General features: G+C 39.5%; 1 protein-coding gene and 1 long non-coding RNA gene across 7 annotated transcripts in view; one reads left to right on the top strand and one right to left on the bottom strand.

Annotated features, from left to right (window-relative positions):
- The window catches only part of LOC124615414 (neuroglian), a 92,357-nt gene extending 89,317 nt beyond the window's left edge, over positions 1-3,040 (bottom strand). For 2 of the 6 annotated variants that reach the window (XM_047143281.1, XM_047143286.1), the window contains exons 1-2: positions 2,609-2,746; positions 2,018-2,095 (exon numbers count right to left, since the gene is read on the bottom strand). In XM_047143281.1, coding sequence (XP_046999237.1) covers positions 2,018-2,081 — 64 coding nt within the window. In that variant the 5' untranslated portion in view covers positions 2,082-2,095; positions 2,609-2,746. Of the gene's footprint in view, positions 1-2,017; positions 2,096-2,164; positions 2,528-2,608; positions 2,747-2,957; positions 2,977-3,021 lie in introns of those variants that run through there. The other 4 variants (XM_047143284.1, XM_047143285.1, XM_047143283.1 and 1 more) reach the window with 4 other exon arrangements.
- Positions 2,350-17,634, top strand: LOC124615416. Its single transcript, XR_006979788.1, has 3 exons — positions 2,350-2,576; positions 17,168-17,260; positions 17,514-17,634. It is a non-coding gene; the product is annotated as an uncharacterized LOC124615416 (long non-coding RNA).
- The last annotated feature ends 1,082 nt before the right edge of the window (positions 17,635-18,716 follow it).

Genomic DNA, 18,716 nt, shown 5'->3' on the forward strand with positions numbered 1-18,716 from the left:
AAAAGCTGCTAAAGCCAACATATGTAATATTATAACAAGAAATTTGGCTACTCTTTGTTGAACAGATCAAGTAGTTATTCAGAAGACAGTCAGCGCCCACGGGTTATGTACAGTTTATATAACTTTGCAGTGTCATTGTTGCCATACATCACATGCCCCAAATTATTCTTTTGTTTGGTCTTTTAAAGCACACGTGGAACTGTTGTCTAGTTTAAGTCCTCCTTCTTCTTCATATCTTCCCAAAAGTTTTTCATCCTCTTACTGCATGTCTGTTATCTATGTAGTGTGAATGTGTTCTTGAGTTTCAAGCTCTTTTCTGCTAGTTGCTAGGATGTGAATTTGTATGCATCATTATTTTGTGTGTTTATAGTCTGTGGGTCGATAGCAACTTTCATATGACCCTATTGGGTGTGTGTTTGTCACTGTGCTTTGTACTACAAACTTATTTTGTATGTAATGATTATCATCTTCTTAATTTATGCAATTACAACTACTGTTTCTAAAATACACTGTGTATTTCTTCTTTATATTGTCATATGTGTAAAAGTTATAGTGTTGCTGTGGTATCAATTGTAGGCTATACTACAATATTATAGTAGTATAATACTGACACAATCTGCTCATTGATGACTAGTAAGTGACTTTGCACAGCTAATAATGAAATATAAAGTTTTCTACGTATTACATAAAAGTCAGGGCAATATTTAAAACAGATAATGACAAATATTTTTTACACAGACGCTACAATTCTTTTGCATCATACATGGCATACTGTCATATGGGCCCTAATCAAACAGTAACACCAGACACACAGTCAAATAGGCAGCTTTACCAAAATGTAGAGTTCAACCTAGAAATCATTCCACAAAGATGACAAGTAGCTATAAAAAGTTAATGTAAAGCTGCAACACCAAACAAGCTGCCTGCTTTGGAGTTTTGTATGCCACATAGCACAAACTAAACAGGAAATGTTTAACTGTAAAACTGGAAGAAAATGAAGGCATATGCATTTTTATTCCTTCAGCCCAATTGCAGTCTTCAAAATTCAGAGAGAGCACACAGATTACATTGGGAAATGCCTCTTTCCATCTACTGACCCAAGAGAAATGGTCACACCACCTGGATAGTGAAGGATAGGCGCTATAATGGATATTGGGGTAACAATTCTGTAACAGATGCACAGTATGATGAACTGCAAGTAAGGTGGATCCATAGATTACATTAGAATAGATTCAGTTTTCATCCCACAGACCCAAAAAATGTGATGATTCTCGTGGGAATGTCAAAAAATATAACATAAAAACATAAAGCATTTGAATGTAATACTTACTACCCTGATCATTTGTCAGGGATTGTCGAAATTCGTGAATAAAATGCGGTAAACTAGAAGAGCTAATATTTACAGAATTAACACGCTGTCCGAATGAAACATTGTTATGCACTATTAATAAATTTATCATACAAAAAATAACTAATCTTGACTATTGTGACCAAGTGCTGTCAAAACTAAAATCTAGCAGACATTTTTACATAAGCTGGCTTCACAGTCTCTGTTAAGATATTCATCTATAGAATTGGAGTTGCCTATCAAAAAGTCTTTCAGACTCTGTTGAAACCGTGCTTTACCTGAAACCAAGTTACTTTTTGGAAATGGCCACTGGAGGAAAAGGGTGGCTTCTGTTCTGGGAGGGAAAACACAAAGCTGAACAAGTTTGGTCCCCGATAAGACTAAATGAAAGAAGCAGCAACTCCCATCTTAAAACAATTCTGTTTCCGAAATCGTACTTATTGACCGAAGCGGTATCTGCAGGAATAGATTTGCAAACAGCACTGCAATGTGTAATTTCGCGTTGACACCATAATGAACTCATTCCCTGGGGAATCCAAAGTGTGTTCCATTTCAGTGTGTACCACATGTTTTTACAATCTGTCACTAATGTTTCCATACACGCCCTACATATTTCATGCAATTCAGGACATTATATATAAACATATCGGTTAGTATTTTAATACTTACTTAGCGCGAGACACTGGGAAGTCGTGATTAATACCACTAATCGTATAATCCAGAACGAATCCATGTTCCACAGAAATCCTGTAAAAGAAATTAATTAATCGACTTCGAAAATTACACTAAAAACGCAAAGTAAGCCGTAAAACTTAATTTCGCTGTCCTTACGCCGCACAGCACTGTCCCTACCGACTCGCAACAGGCTATGAGAGTATTCTACAGTGATATGTTTGATTCATTGGCCCCAAAAGGCTGATGATCTAACCGAATGACTATTCCCCCCAAGGCGTGAGATCCAACTGACAACACCCACTATCCAGGACGCGACATTTATACAATATGCACAGTACTCTGCTGACATTTCAGAAAAGACCAAACTATCAGTATCAAAACATGGAGCTAATATAAACTCCAGTCAAACGTCATTTCGGTGCTTCGGTGCAAAATTGGTAAATGTAAAAAGGCTTCCGGAGTTTTTAGTAACACTCCATTACTGCCCGCAGCAGTAGCTTTATCGATCTGGAAAACCGCAATGACGCAGTCCTGGCCCTCAAGTAAAAGACGTGTAAGTTTCAGAACTGTAATATTGGTGAATACCTGTCACACAAGTCACTCGATAAAAGAAAAAAATCGTAAACTAAAGTTTATTTCATGTTTGCTTTATGCACTTATGCATTACAACAAGTCTTTCCGCTGCGTCACGTGACGACCACATTCGTCAACACAAACACGAAATGTGCTAGTGCAAATATATTTTTGTAGACAGATGATTCGGGAATAGTCGGTCCTCACTTCACTTAATGTTATTCGCTTCACATAAAACTAAAAATGCAACTGGTCTGGTGTGGACATGCAATGTACAATGGAAATTTCGTACGAAAATATATTTATGGTATAAAATACTTCATCGATAAAGAACGAAAAAATTCTAACAGAATTTTCATACAATATTGATTTGTTGATCTTATAGAGAACACAGAGTGTACTATTTCTGTCAACTGGACACACACAGACATCAAGGAGTGGCACTTCCTGTATCCTGCAATTGGTTGAATCGAGAAGTACCGTTGCGAATAGGAGGCAGTCAGGAGGACGAGTTCATAGCAACCTTGCATCATAGTGCATAGACAGATGATTTGGGATTAGTATATCTATCTACAGAGAACTGCACGGCCATTTCCATTAAACTAAACAAAAATCCCTTCGTCTTAAACAACAGTAGCAAGACTCAACAAAAATAGGAGCTCTAGTTAATAGCGCGTGCCTAAGTATTAAGCTGGACAACAATACTGTTTGTCGGTAGACAGTTGAGCCTGTCATGACACATTATGTTACATTGACAGTTATGCGAGTGACAATCATTTTATTAGTTATTAGAAACAGTTGTTCTCTTCCTGATAAAAAAACCGCAGGAAAAGGAGGAAGGCCAATCCGGATGAGGACGTAGTTATCGAAAAGTAGCCACACTAAAGAAACATTTACCATTTGCACTCTTCGGCCCCCACACTCCTCTCCCGTTTTCGTTCATTAGTTTATTATTTAATACTTAACACACTATTTAACAATGGCAGTGCTTGCATTGTTGGTTGTACCGAGTACGTAAACTGTTTCAAAAAAAATCTGTAAGATTCGTTAATTAGCTTTTTCATGGATGGATAATGGTTCACACACACTGCTACGGATGTCTCTATGTGGGTCTCGTATCTTTTGTACTTCATAGAGTATGCTACAGTCTGTTGCTGTTCGCTTAGTTCAGCTCCTACGTTGTCTTCATGTGCACTTAATTTTCCTTTGTGTTGTTCATTCCCTCAGTTTTTTACTTATTTATCATTTAGAGCCCGTATATGCAGCTCTTGGCTTTATGTCTTCTTTCTTTTGCCTGTCTGTCGGGCAGCATTTACAACATTTCTACACCTACATCAATACCGTCCAAATTACCGTAAAGTACATTTAGGAATGGGATGGAGGAAGAACAATAACTTAAACGCTTCTGTGAGCAAGATTATGAGTTTAATTCCCTATTCATGTCCCTATGGAAGTGCTACATAGTGGGCCATAGTATGTTGCTCATTTAATACTCGTTTTTGGAACTTTCTAAAGGCTTTAGCGGAATTGTTGGCATCTTATCTTCAAGCATTTGCCAGTTCAGATTTCCAGCACTCAGCACTTTAGACATTTTCCTCAGTGTTGAAGAAAACTGACAATTTGTATTTGTGCTGCCCGTCTTTGTATATGTCCAATATCGGCTGTTTGGTATTAGTCCCACAAACTTTAGTAGTATACTACGATTGATAAAAAAAAAGTAGTTTGACAGTAATTTCCTCTGTAGACTTTGCATTTTCATAGTATCATACTCGGTAAACCAAAGTCTGTCACATGCTTTATCTGTGACTGAGCCTAAGTTATCATTCTGTATCAAATCCGTACAGTTTATACTGTAGGTGTTCATCCAAGTTGTTCGATTCCAGTTACGACATACAGTCACCATAGCCGTAAGATATTACATTTTTCAGCTCTTAATGTCACATGAAAAAAGTTTGTTAGGGTTCTTATGACCAATATTTAGGTTGGCATGGATGAGGCCATTATGGTTGAGATTCTTCATTAGGTTTGAACTCCATATATGCTCCAGAGCTGCATGACAGATGGACATCAGTTACTTCCTGGCAGATTAAAACTGTGTGCCCGACCGAGACTCGAACTCGGGACCTTTGCCTTTCGCGGGCAAGTGCTCTACCATCTGAGCTACCGATGCACGACTCACGCCCGGTACTCACAGCTTTACTTCCGCCAGTACCTCGTCTCCTACCTTCAGGAGTGCTAGTTCTGCAAGGTTCGCAGGAGAGCTTCTGTAAAGTTTGGAAGGTAGGAGACGAGGTACTGGCAGAAGTAAAGCTGTGAGTACCGGGCGTGAGTCGTGCTTCGGTAGCTCAGATGGTAGAGCACTTGAACTCGGGACCTTTGCCTTTCGTGGGCGTGTCTCGGTCGGGCACACAGTTTTAATCTGCCAGGAAGTTTCATATCAGCGCACACTCCGCTGCAGAGTGAAAATCTCATTCTGGAAACATCCCCCAGGCTGTGGCTAAGCCATGTCTCCGCAATATCCTTTCTTTCAGGAGTGCTAGTTGTGCAAGGTTCGCAGGAGAGCTTCTGTAAAGTTTGGAAGGTAGGAGACGAGGTACTGGCAGAAGTAAAGCTGTGAGTACCGGGCGTGAGTCATGCTTCGGTAGCTCAGATGGTAGAGCACTTGCCCGCGAAAGGCAAAGGTCCCGAGTTCGATTCTCGGTCGGGCACATAGTTTTAATCTGCCAGGAAGTTTCATATCAGCGCACACTCCGCTGCAGAGTGAAAATATCATTCTGGAAACATCCCCCAAGGCTGTGGCTAAGCCATGTCCACGCAATATCCTTTCTTTCAGGAGTGCTAGTTCTGCAAGGTTCGCAGGAGAGCTTCTGTAAAGTTTGGAAGGTAGGAGACAAGGTACTGGCAGAAGTAAAGCTGTGAGTACTGGGCGTGAGTCGTGTTTCGGTAGCTCAGATGGTAGAGCACTTGCCCGCGAAAGGCAAAGGTCCCGAGTTCGAGTCTCGTTCGGGCACACAGTTTTAATCTGCCAGGAAGTTTCATATCAGCGCACACTCCACTGCAGAGTGAAAATCTCATTCTGGACATCAGTTAGATTGGACAATAGTGTTGTGAATTATTTTTGTAGACAGGTGTGACATGTATTTCATTTCAACTCTGGATACAATATTTTGTTTGTGGGAAACAGAAAGGGATCGTATTGGGCTATCGGGCCTTGTTCAATTTTGGTAATTTTAGCTGTTTCTCAATACCAATGACGTCACTAATCTTTGCAGTGATATGAGAATTAAGCAGAAACAGAACACTGAGCGAGGTGACACAGTGGTTAGCACTCTGCATGCACATTCGGAAGAACGACAGTTCAAATACCTGTGCGGCCATCCAGATTTATGTTTTCCATGATTTCCCTAAATTGTTCCAGGCAAATTCCAGGACGGTTCCTTTAAAAAGGGCAAGGCCAATATCCTTCCTCGCCTTTCTGCAACCCAAGCTTCTGCTCTGTCTGTAATGTCCTCGCTGTTGATGGGATATTAAACTCTAATCTCCCTTTCAGAAGCAATACCCTGATCATCCTTTCCAAAAACACATTTGAAAACAAGGTTAAGCGCTTCTGTTTTGCATTACCATCGATTTCAATTCCTGTCTTATCCATTAGTGCCCCTGACAGCCTTTACATATAACCAGAATTTCTTTGGGGTTTTGTGAGAGGTCTTTTGATACATGTTCTGCTTCAGTAGTCATCAGAGGCTTCTTCACCCATCACCCTTTTCACAGCCAAACACATTTCAGTAAGCATATGTCTGTCTACACTTTATGATTAGATTAGATTAATACTAGTGCCATGGATCATGAATACGATATTTCGTAATGATGTGGAACGAGTCAAATTTTCCAATACATGACATAATTAAGTTAATTTAAAAATATAATTAAGTTAACTATTTTTTTTCCTTTCTTAATTTGTATCTAAAAATCCCCCCCCCCCCCCCCCCCATGAACCATGGACCTTGGCATTGGTGGGGAGGCTTGCGTGCCTCAACGATACAGATAGCCGTACCGTAGGTGCAACCACAACGGAGGGGTATCTGTTGAGAGGCCAGACAAACGCGTGGTTCCTGAAGAGGGGCAGCAGCCTTTTTCAGTAGTTGCAGGGGCAGCAGTCTGGATGATTGACTGATCTGGCCTTGTAACACTAACCAAAATGGCCTTGCTGTTCTGGTACTGCGAACAGCTGAAAGCAAGGGGAAACTACAGCCGTAATTTTTCCCGAGGGCATGCAGCTTTACTGATTAAATGATGATGGCGCCCTCTTGGGTAAAATATTCCGGAGGTAAAACAGTCCCCCATTCGGATCTCCGGGCGGGGACTACTCAAGAGGACGTTGTTATCAGGAGAAAGAAATCTGGCATTCTACAGATCGGAGCATGGAATGTCAGATCCCATAATCGGGCAGGTAGGTTAGAAAATTTAAAAAGAGAAATGGGTAGGTTAAAGTTAGATGTAGTGGGAATTGTGAAGTTCGGTGGCAGGAGGAACAAGACTTCTGGTCAGGTGAATACAGGGTTATAAATACAAAATCAAATAGGGGTAATGCAGGAGTAGGTTTAATAATGAATAAAAAAATAGGAGTATGGGTAAGCTACTACAAGCAGCATAGTAAACACATTATAGTGGCCAAGATAGACACGGAGCCCAGGCCTACTACAGTGGTACAAGTTTATATGCCAACTACCTCTGCAGATGACGAAGAAATTGATGAAATGTATGATGAGGTAAAAGAAATTATTCAGGTAGTGAAGGGAGACGAAAATTTAATAGTCTTGGGTGACTGGAATTCAAGAGTAGGAAAAGGGAGAGAAGGAAACATAGTAGGTGAATATGGATTGGGGCTAAGAAATGAAAGAGGAAGCCGCCTGGTAGAATTTTGTGCAGAGCATAACTTAATCATAGCTAACACTTGGTTCAAGAATCATGAAAGAAGATTGTGTACATGGAAGAAACTTGCAGATACTACAAGGTATCAGATAGATTATATAATGGTAAGACAGAGATTTAGGAACCAGGTTTTAAATTGTAGGACATTTCCAGGTGCAGATGTGGACTCTGACCACAATCTATTGGTTTTGAACCATAGATTAAAACTGAAGAAACTGCAAAAAGGTGGGAATTTAAGGAGATGGGACATGGATAAACTGAAAAAACCAGAGGTTGTACAGAGTTTCAGGGAGAGCATAAGGCAACAATTGACAGGAATGGGGGAAAGAAATACAGTAGAAGAAGAATGGGTAGCTCTGAGGGATGAAATAGTGAAGGCAGCAGAGAATCAAATAGGTAAAAAGACGAGGGCTAGTAGAAACCCTTGGGTAACAGAAGAAATAGTGAATTTAATTGCTGAAAGGAGAAAATATAAAAATGCAGTAAATGAAGCAGGCAAAAAGGAATACAAACGTCTCAAAAATGAGATCGACAGGAAGTGCAAAATGGCTAAGCAGGAATGGCTAGAGGACAAATGTAAGGATGTAGAGGCTTATCTCACTAGGGGTAAGATAGATACGGCCTACAGGAAAATTAAAGACACCTTTGGAGAAAAGAGAACCACTTGTATGAATGTCAAGAGCTCAGATGGAAACCCAGTTCTAAGCAAAGAAGGGAAAGCAAAAAGGTGGAAGGAGTATATAGAGGGTCTATACAAGGGCGATGTACTTGAGGACAATATTATGGAAATGGAAGAGGATGTAGATGAAGATGATATGGGAGATATGATACTGCATCAGGAGTTTGACAGAGCACTGAAAGACCTGAGTCGAAACAAGGCCCCCGGAGTAGACAACATTCCATTAGAACTACTGACAGCCTTGGGAGAGCCAGTCCTGACCAAGCTCTACCGTCTGGTGAGGAAGATGTATGAGACAGGCGAAATACCCTCAGACTTCAAGAAGAATATAATAATTCCAATCACAAAGAAAGCAGGTGTTGACAGATGTGAAAATTACCAAACTATCAGTTTAATAAGTCACAGCTGCAAAATACTAACGCGAATTCTTTACAGACGAATGGAAAAACTGTTAGAAGCCGACCTCGAGGAAGATCAGTTTGGATTCCGTAGAAATATGGGAACACACGAGGCAATACTGACCCTACGACTTATCTTAGAAGCTAGATTAAGAAAAGGCAAACCTACATTTCTAGCATTTGTAGACTTAGAGAAAGCTTTTGACAATGTTGACTAGAATACTCTCTTTCAAATTCTGAAGGTGGCAGGGGTAAAATACATGGAGCGAAAGGCTATTTACAATTTGTACAGAAACCAGATGGCAGTTATAAGAGTTGAGGGACATGAAAGGGAAGCAGTGGTTGGGAAGGGAGTGAGACAGGGTTGTAGCCTCTCCCCGATGTTATTCAACCTGTATATTGAGCAAGCAATGAAGGATACAAAAGAAACATTCGGAGTAGGTATTAAAATCCATGGAGAAGAAATAAAAACTTTGAGGTTCCCTGATGACATTGTAATTCTGTCAGAGACAGCAAAGCACTTGGAAGAGCAGTTGAACAGAATGGACAGTGTCTTGAAAGGAGGGTATAAGATGAACATCAACAAAAGCAAAACGAGGATAATGGAATGTAGTCGAATTAAGTCGGGTGATGCTGAGAGAATTAGATTAGGAAATGAGACACTTAAAGTAGTAAAGGAGTTTTCTTATTTGTGGAGCAAAATAAGTGATGATGGTCGAAGTAGAGAGGATATAAAATGTAGACTGGCAATGGCAAGGAAAGCGTTTCTGAAAAAGAAAAATTTGTTAACATCGAGTATAGATTTAAATGTCAGGAAGTCGTTTCTTAAGGTATTTGTATGGAGTGTAGCCATGTATGGAAGTGAAACGTGGATGATAAATAGTTTGGACAAGAAGAGAATAGAAGCTTTTGAAATGTGGTGCTACAGAAGAATGCTGAAGATTAGATGGGTAGATCACATAACTAATGAGGAGGTATTGAATAGAATTGGGGAGAAGAGGAGCTTGTGGCACAACGTGACTAAATGAAGGGATCGGTTGGTAGGACATGTTCTAAGACATCGAGGGATCACCAACTTAGTATTGGAGGGCAGCGAGGAGGGTAAAAATCGTAGAGGGAGACCAAGAGATGAATACACTAAGCAGATTCAGAAGGATGTAGGCTGTAGTAGGTACTGGGAGACGAAGAAGCTTGCACATGATAGGGTAGCATGGAGAGCTGCATCAAACCAGTCTCAGGACTGAAGACCACAGCAATAACACATCTAAAAATTCCTCTATGGAGTAGGAGGAGTTGTCATTCAGAAATTCTTTTAATTTCTTCTTAAATACTTGTTGGTTATCTGACAGACTTTTGATACTATTTGGTAAGTGACCAAAGACTTTAGTGGCAATATAATTCACCCCTTTCTGTGCCAAAGTTATATTTAATCTTGAATAGTGAAGATCATCCTTTCTCCTAGTATTGTAGTTATGCACACTGCTATTACTTTTGAATTGGGTTTGGTTGTTAATAACAAATTTCATAAGAGAGTATATATACTGAGAAGCTACCGTGAATATCCCTAGATCCTTAAATAAATGTCTGCAGAATGATCTTGGGTGGACTCCAGCTATTATTCTGATTACACGCTCTTGTGCAATAAATACTGTATTCCTCAGTTATGAATTACCCCAAAATATGATGCCATATGCAAGCAATGAGTGAAAATAGGTGTAGTAAGCTAATTTACTAAGATGTTTATCACCAAAATTTGCAATGACTCTTATTGCATAAGTCGCTGAACTCATACGTTTCAGCAAATCATCAATGTGTTTCTTCCAATTTAATCTCTCATCAATGGACACACCTAAAAATTTTGAATATTTTACCTAAGCTATATGCTTCTGCTTAAGGTCTATATTTATTAATGGCATCATACCATTTACTCTACGGAACTGTATGTACTGTGTCTTATCAAAATTCAGTGAGAGTCCGTTTACAAGGAACCATTTAGTAATTTTCTGAAAGACATTATTGACAATTTCATCAGTTAATTCTTGTTTGTCAGGTGTGATTACTATACTTTGCCTCTTCATGAATATAGAATGGCAAGTCATTAATATATATTAAGAACAACAAAGGACCCAAGACTGACCCTTGTGGAACCCCATTCTTGATAGTTCCCCAGTCTGAGGAATGTGCTGATCTTTGCATATTATGAGAACTGCTTATTTCAACTTTCTGCACTCTTCCAGTTAGGTATGAATTAAACCATTTGTGCACTGTCCCACTCATGCCACAATACTTGAGCTTGTCTAGCAGAATTTCATGATGCTTTCTTTTGCTTGTATTGTGCAGCAGTCACATGCTCTTTACCGAGGCTGTATGCCATAGAGAGTACCCCCAGTCACAAACTACACTGAAGAACCAAAGAAACTGGTACACCTGCCTAATATCGTGTAGGGCACAAGTGCTCTTGCAGAAGTGCCGCAACACGATGTGGCATGGACTTGACTAATGTCTGGAGTAGTGCTGGAGGGAACTGACACCGTGAATCCTGCAGGGCTGCCCTTAAATCCATAAGAGTACAAGGGGGTGGAGATCTATTATGAACAGCACGTTGCAAGGCATCCCAGATATGCTCAATTTTGTCATGTCTGGGGAGTTTGGTGGCCAGTGGAAGTGTTTAAACTCAGAAGAGTGTTCCTGGAACCAATCTGCAGCAATTCTGGACGTTTGGTATGTCACATTGTCCTGCTGGAATTGCCCAGGTTTGTTGGAATGCACAATGGACATGAGTGGATGCAGATGATCAGACAGGATGCTTACGTACAAGTAACCCATCAGAGTCATATCTAGATGTATCAGGGATCCTGTATCACTCCAACTCAACACACCCCACACCATTACAGAGCCTCCACCATCTTGAACAGTCCCCTGCTGGCATGCAGGGTCCATGGATTCATGAGGTTGTCTCCAGACCTGTACATGTCCATCCACTCAATACAATTTGAAACAGACTCATCCAACCAGGCAACATATTTCCAATCATCGACACTATAATGTCGGTGTTGTTTGGCCCAGGCGAGGCGTAAAGCTTTGTGTCGTGCAGTTATCACAGGTACAAGAGTTGGCCTTTGGCTCCAAACGCCCATATTCCATCACAGTCATATCTAGACGTATCAGGGATCCTGTATCACTCCAATTGCACACACCCCACACCGTTACAGAGCCCCCACCAGCTTGAACAGTCCCCTGCTCACATGCAGGGTCCATGGATTCATGAGGTTGTCTCCATACCTGTACGTGTCCATCCCCTCAATATAATTTGAAACAACACTCGTCCAATACTAAAATGTAGTCTTTCACGGCCAGAAATCTCATGTCCATTATAATTATCCGGGCCGTTATGCCGTGGTCGGTTGATGAATTCTGTGTCAATTCCCAACGTTTCGTCTCCGACTGCGGGAGACATCTTCAAGGGGGTCCGTAGCTCGATGGAAGGTCCAACACACCCACTGGCTCACCACTGGCTCAGTCAGTAGCAAGCCAGTGGGTGTGTTGGACCTTCCATCGAGCTACGGACCCCCTTGAAGATGTCTCCCGCAGTCGGAGACGAAACGTTGGGAATTGACACAGAATTCATCAACTGACCACGGCATAACAGCCCGGATAATTATAATGGACAACACTCGTCCAACCAGGCAACATATTTCCAGTCATCGACTGTATAATGTCGGTGTTGACGGGCCCAGGCGAGGCCAAAGCTTTGTGTCATGCAGTTATCAAAGGTACAAGAGTGGTCCTTTGGCTCAGAATGCCCATATTGATGATGTTTCATTGAATGTTTCGTATGCTGACACTTCTTGATGGTCCAGCACTGAAATCTGCAGCAGTTTGTGGAAGGGTTGCACTTCTTTCACTTTAAACAATTCTCATCAGTCGTTGTTGATCCTGTTCTTGCAGGATCTTTTTCCAGCCACAGTGATGTTGAGGATCTGATGTTTTACTGGATTCTTGATATTCACAGTACACTTGTGAAATGGTCATATGGGAAAATCTCCACTTTATCGCTATCTCGGAGGTGATGTATCCCATTGTTCATGTGTCGAGTATAACACCATGTCCAGACTCACTTAAATCATGATCACCTGCTATTGCAGCATCAGTAACTGCCAGACACTTGTTGTCTTATAAAGGCATTGCTGAATGCAGCATCATATTCTGCCTGTTTACATATCTCTGTACTTGAATGTGCAAGCCTATAGCAGTTTCTTTGGCGTTTCAGTGTATTTACCTGGTACTGTCATGTAAATTGCACATCACTGAGGTTAAATGGAAATAGGAATTCAGTTTCAGTTATTTAAACCTTTCTTTTATTACTTTGTTCAGACTATGCACAAATTGAATGTTTAAACTTGTGTTCTCTCTGGAAGTAAATTACAATTTAAAACTAAGAAATTGTAGACTATGTAATGTTATACGAACATAGCATCCAACTGTAAACATAACAGTAAAACCACTCACAGATTAGGTCTTAGCCTGCTGCAACTGGCAGACTGCTGCCTGGTATGTCTCCAATCCCTCCAGCCATTATAGTGAGCAGATAAATCCTGATGGTGCCACCACTTCTTGATTCAAGCAGCTCCTCATTAGGCCTCACGAAGCTGAGTGGAACCTGTTTCCAATCTCCTTATCTCAGAGAAAATGTGAGAAAGTACTGGGAATCGAACCCGGGTCCTTCTGCACCAAAGGCAATGATGCTAACCATGCAGCTAAACAGTGGTCCAACAATTATTCAGCAAAATGTTAAAAATTTTCAAATATCTCCCATCAAAACATTATAAAGTGAAAGAAAACCTCACCAAAAAAACTGTACACCACTTCCATTAATAAGATGAATTGAATTGGACACAAGTTTCTTTATTTAATGTTTCTAATTTTTTAATTAATTTTTGTCATGTTATAACTAATTTTGGATATAAATGTATTTTTGTATGCGACGTATTTACACAGGGAGAAACAGAATATTAGGAATGGACACATCTCGTTCGACAATGAATCCCAAGCTTGCCTTAATAATGTAAGTATCAGAAGGAGACCTCAATATTGTTGATGGTAATGTTGACAGAATACAGCATGGTAGATGTCCTGTGCCAGCCACTTCAAGTTGAAAGTGCTACACATGTTGTCATCTGATTGCACTCGTAATTGTCATGCAGGTCCAGCAGCTGACGTGACTGTATGGGATGCCATTGGGTACACAACACAATCACCTCTGGTTTGCATAGCTGGCAATTAGGACAGTTTTTGATGAGTTGAGGCCAGTCACGGCTTCCATTATGTTACCTTACAACAAGGTAATGCAAGACTGCTTGTTGTCCTAGCTGTCCTGACATACCTTGATATCTACTTCTACATCTATACTCTGCCAACCACCATGAAGTGCATGGCAAAGGGCATGCACCGCTGTACCAGTTATTAGGGTTTCTTCCCATTCCATTCACATATGGAGCAAAGAAAGAATGATTATTTGAATGCTTCTGTGTGCTGTAATCTAATCTTATCCTCATGATCCCTATGTGAGCAGTATATAGAGTAGTATATTCCTAGAATTGTAATTTAAACATGCTTCTTGAAACCTTGTTAGTAGATTTTCTGGGATAGTTTATGTCTACCTTCAAGATTCTGCCAGTTCACTTCTTTCAACATCTCAGTCAAACTCTTCTATGAATTAAACAAACCTGTGATCATTCTCGCTGCTCTTCTCTGTATACGTTCAATAACCCGCTAGTTCTACTTGATATGGGTCCCACACACTTGAGCAATATTCTAAAACTAGTTGCACAGGTGATTTGTAAGCACTCTCCTCTGTAGACTGGTTGCACTGCCCCAGTATTCTACCAAAACTGAAGTGTATCAACTGCTTTACCCACAAGTGAGCTTGTGCGATCATACCATTTCGTGTCCCTACAAAATGTTCCACCGAGCTATTTGTATGAGTTGGACAGTTTCGGCATTGACTTGCTGATAGTACAGTCATAGGATATTACGTTTTTTCGTTTTGTTAAGTGGACAGTTTTACATTTCTGAACATTTAAATCAAGTTGCCAGTCTTTGCACTACTTTAAAATCTTATCAATATTTGACTTGAGTATTTATGCAGCTTCTTTCAGATAGTAGCTATTTAATTATAGATAACTATATCATCCACAAAAAGTCTGAGGTTATTATTAATATTGTCTACTAGGTCATCAACATACAACACAAACAGCAATGGTCGCAACACACTTCCCTGGGGCACACCTGCATTACTTCTACATCTTACAGTGGCATCCTGTCCAAGATAACATTCTGTGCCCTTTCTAGCAAAAAGTCCTCAATCCAGTCACAAATTTCACTTGGTACCCCACACTATCGAACTTTTGACAATAAGCATAGTTGCGGTACTGAGTAAATGCTTTTCAGATATAAAAAGTAATGCCACCTCATCCAAAGCTTTCAGTATGTGATGTGAGAAAAGTGCGAGTCAGGTTTCATGTGACTGATGTTTTCAGAATCCATCCTGCCCAGCACGTTCTCCTGATCTGTCACTCGTTGAAAACATCTTGTCATTGATTGCCAAGAGATTGAAATGCCACCATTCTCCAGCCTCTATAATTAAAGAAGCATACAGTGACTTTTACTCTTCTCTGTAATCCAAGCTCAATTTGACTCAATGATCAGCCAGGTTAGAGTCATCACAAATTGAAGGTCTGTGCATCAAATTTCACAACCTGTATATCCCCAAATCACATACAAATTTTATCATGTTCTCATCCTGCTGTACTGTATACACACAATAAGTAAAATTTCATTATTTTCTATCCTTCCTCATGTTGCAATTTCAATTGACTGCAGTGTAGAAAGAGCAACAATTTTATTAAATACTAGCTTAACACAAGAAAGCTATAAATTATTAAATATTGTGGAAGTTTACTGGTGTTCAGAAATGAATATCCATCAAAAATTTTAGCCATTATCTAAAATCAACTATTCTTAAAAAATAAAAGTAATTATAATTCACCTGTATTCCATTCCTGCATATGGTACAAGTCATCTGCCTATGCATGTGTAACAGTTACCGCTACACTGAAGTGCTAGGATTGCAGGAAGTTCAAATCAGTTGATGTAAAATTTATCATTGAGTACAGAATTATTTTTTGGGGCAACCAGCCATTAGCCAGGAAAGTGTTCATTGCACAGAAGCGAGCTTTAAGAATTATTTGTGGATTGCGCCCAAGAGACTCGTGTAGAAATAGTTTTCGTAAACTTAAAATATACACAACTACATGCCAATATATTTTTTCTCTCGTGTTTTTTATTTGTAAAAATATAGAGATATTTCAACCAAACAGTAGTTATGTTGAGCATAACACACGGAGGAAGAACCACATACACAGCGAGCTCAGAAATTTGAGCTTGGCGCAAAAGGGTGTCCACTACACTGGAGCAAAACTCTTCAATGATCTTCCTCCTTAAATAAAGACAGGGATTCATAACAAGAGTAAGTTTAAGAAAGCACTAAAAATATTTCTGCTAGAAAAAGCTTTTTACAGTCTAGATGAATTTTTAACTAAATAAATTGTAATATTTTAATATTATATAATACAAGTTGACATAATGCCACTAAGAATGTTATTTAACCTGAGATCTGTATCTGTGTGTGCTCTGTATCTGTTTTCTGTAGTGTTTTAATGATACTAAGAAAATATGTATTTTCTTTTTCTCTATTGCTGCCCAAAGAATTTACTGTATTAATCTTTATATAATTATAATAGAGGGAAACATTCCATGTGGGAAAAATGTAACTAAAAACACAGATGATGTGACTTACCGAACGAAAGTGCTGGCAGGTCGATAGACACACAAACAAACACAAACATACACACGAAATTCTAGCTTTCGCTACAAACTGTTGCCTCATCAGGAAAGAGGGAAGGAGAGGGAAAGACGAAAGGATGTGGGTTTTAAGGGAGAGGGTAAGGAGTCATTCCAATCCCGGGAGCGGAAAGACTTACCTTAGGGGGAAAAAAAGGCAGGTATACACTCGCACACACACACATATCCATCCGCACATACACAGACACAAGCAGACATTTCTGTGTCTGTGTATGTGCGGATGGATATGTGTGTGTGTGTGCGAGTGTATACCTGTCCTTTTTTCCCCCTAAGGTAAGTCTTTCCGCTCCCAGGATTGGAATGACTCCTTACCCTCTCCCTTAAAACCCATATCCTTTCGTCTTTCCCTCTCCTTCCCTCTTTCCTGATGAGGCAACAGTTTGTTGCGAAAGCTAGAATTTCATGTGTATGTTTGTGTTTGTTTGTGTGTCTATCGACCTGCCAGCACTTTCGTTCGGTAAGTCACATCATCTTTGTCTTTATATAATTATTTACTCAAATTTCTGTATATGCTATAAGATTATCAGATGTATTTGTAAAAAGCTGACTCGTTCCACGTCCTTGTGTATCCAACACAGTTGGACCTATGGAACACGAAATAAATCAAATCAAATCAATGTATTTTGTGTTCACCCACAGATCTGAGAACTGTGCAGTTTGGTTGCCTAATGCCGGGGATGGATGGCCTAAGTATACCATTAAAAAGCCATTACACCTTGAACATCTGCCATGGTAGTAATGATAATTTAACCTATAACTTGTTGGATGTTATGTTGGTTATTGTTACGAAGCATGAAACTAAACATTTTAGTAACACAGAAATTTCAAAATAGCAAATGGCTTTTGTACATGAAATAAACCAGATGAAGGTGATTCATTTGTACCTTTTCATTGCAAAATAAATTATAAATTAATGTAATGGCAGTTTTTGTTTTACAGAATTCTGGAGATGTTAACAAACAAAACATTTCTGCTTACATTTCAGAGTCTGCTCAAAACAATTGGTAAACATGAGATGAAAACAACTGGAATGACTGCTGATTTCAATATTAATGTCAATGTTTGGCTCAAAATTACATTTCTCTGATGCCACTAGAGTAAAACAGTCAGTTAGTTATCTGTATTGACGATATTTCAACTAATTATGCACTTGAAGATGTTTGCAAATTTTTCTTTGATTTAAGAATCTCTTGAATATTGTGCATTGTTCACAGGACTGCTGGAAAAAAAGAGAGAAATTTCATCTAAAAAAGTCAAAGGAAGAGGAACATTAAAAAAGATATTTCATCCATATTTAGTAGCAATTTAAGACAGGTTGAATGGTGTTTTGATATTTCCTTTTCAAGTAAAAGAACTATGAGAAAATGCCAATGAAACCTTTCTGTTTAAACAACCATATGTAACAAAGTGGCAACTTGACCATAATGGATCACTCAAGTTACACAAGTTTCTAGTTCTGGGAAAATATAATGAAAATAGACACTTAATAGCATGTCAGAAAGTATAAAATTATATATAAGACAACTGTCAATGCTGTAAAAAGCAAATAATAAGTTAATTTTCAAACATCAAAGGATGAAAGAGGCAGGGCAGCCAGTTGTAAAATTCTCATTTGGTGTTAGAAATTGTAATATAATTGACTAAGTCAAATGATAAATTATTATATAACCTGTCACAAATATCTTTATTGCTTAAACGAATCCTTCTTAAATGTAATGAAAGCAGAGTTTGACATAGCATTTTGTTAGAGTAAAGTAAATCCCTTCAGTCAAAGGAAACTGTATGGTTCCAAAGACCTTCTCAAGTCTCAAACAACTATGATGTGTATATACAGACTGAAGGATGAATGAAAATTTGTACCAAGGCCTGCAGTCGAACCCAGGTCTCCTGCTCATAGGCATAGTGTTAACGACTATACCACCATGGCACAGTGACTTTGCACAGCTGCACAGATTACCCTAGCATGCCTCTCTCAGTCCAAATTTCCATTCACACTTGAGCCTGCTTGGTATTCCCCCTAACACTCAAACAGCACTGCAGAGGCTCTCCAACTGTACTGGGATAGCACCTCAGCATTGAATGACATGGGATCTTGCCTGAAACACAGGCACAGGTGCTTTAATCAAATGAAACTATAAGGTTCCAGTGTCATTTTCAAGTCTCAAAAATCACTTTAGCCTTGATTAGG

The sequence above is a fragment of the Schistocerca americana genome, chromosome 5 (assembly GCF_021461395.2).
Source record: "Schistocerca americana isolate TAMUIC-IGC-003095 chromosome 5, iqSchAmer2.1, whole genome shotgun sequence".
Taxonomy (NCBI): domain Eukaryota; kingdom Metazoa; phylum Arthropoda; class Insecta; order Orthoptera; family Acrididae; genus Schistocerca; species Schistocerca americana.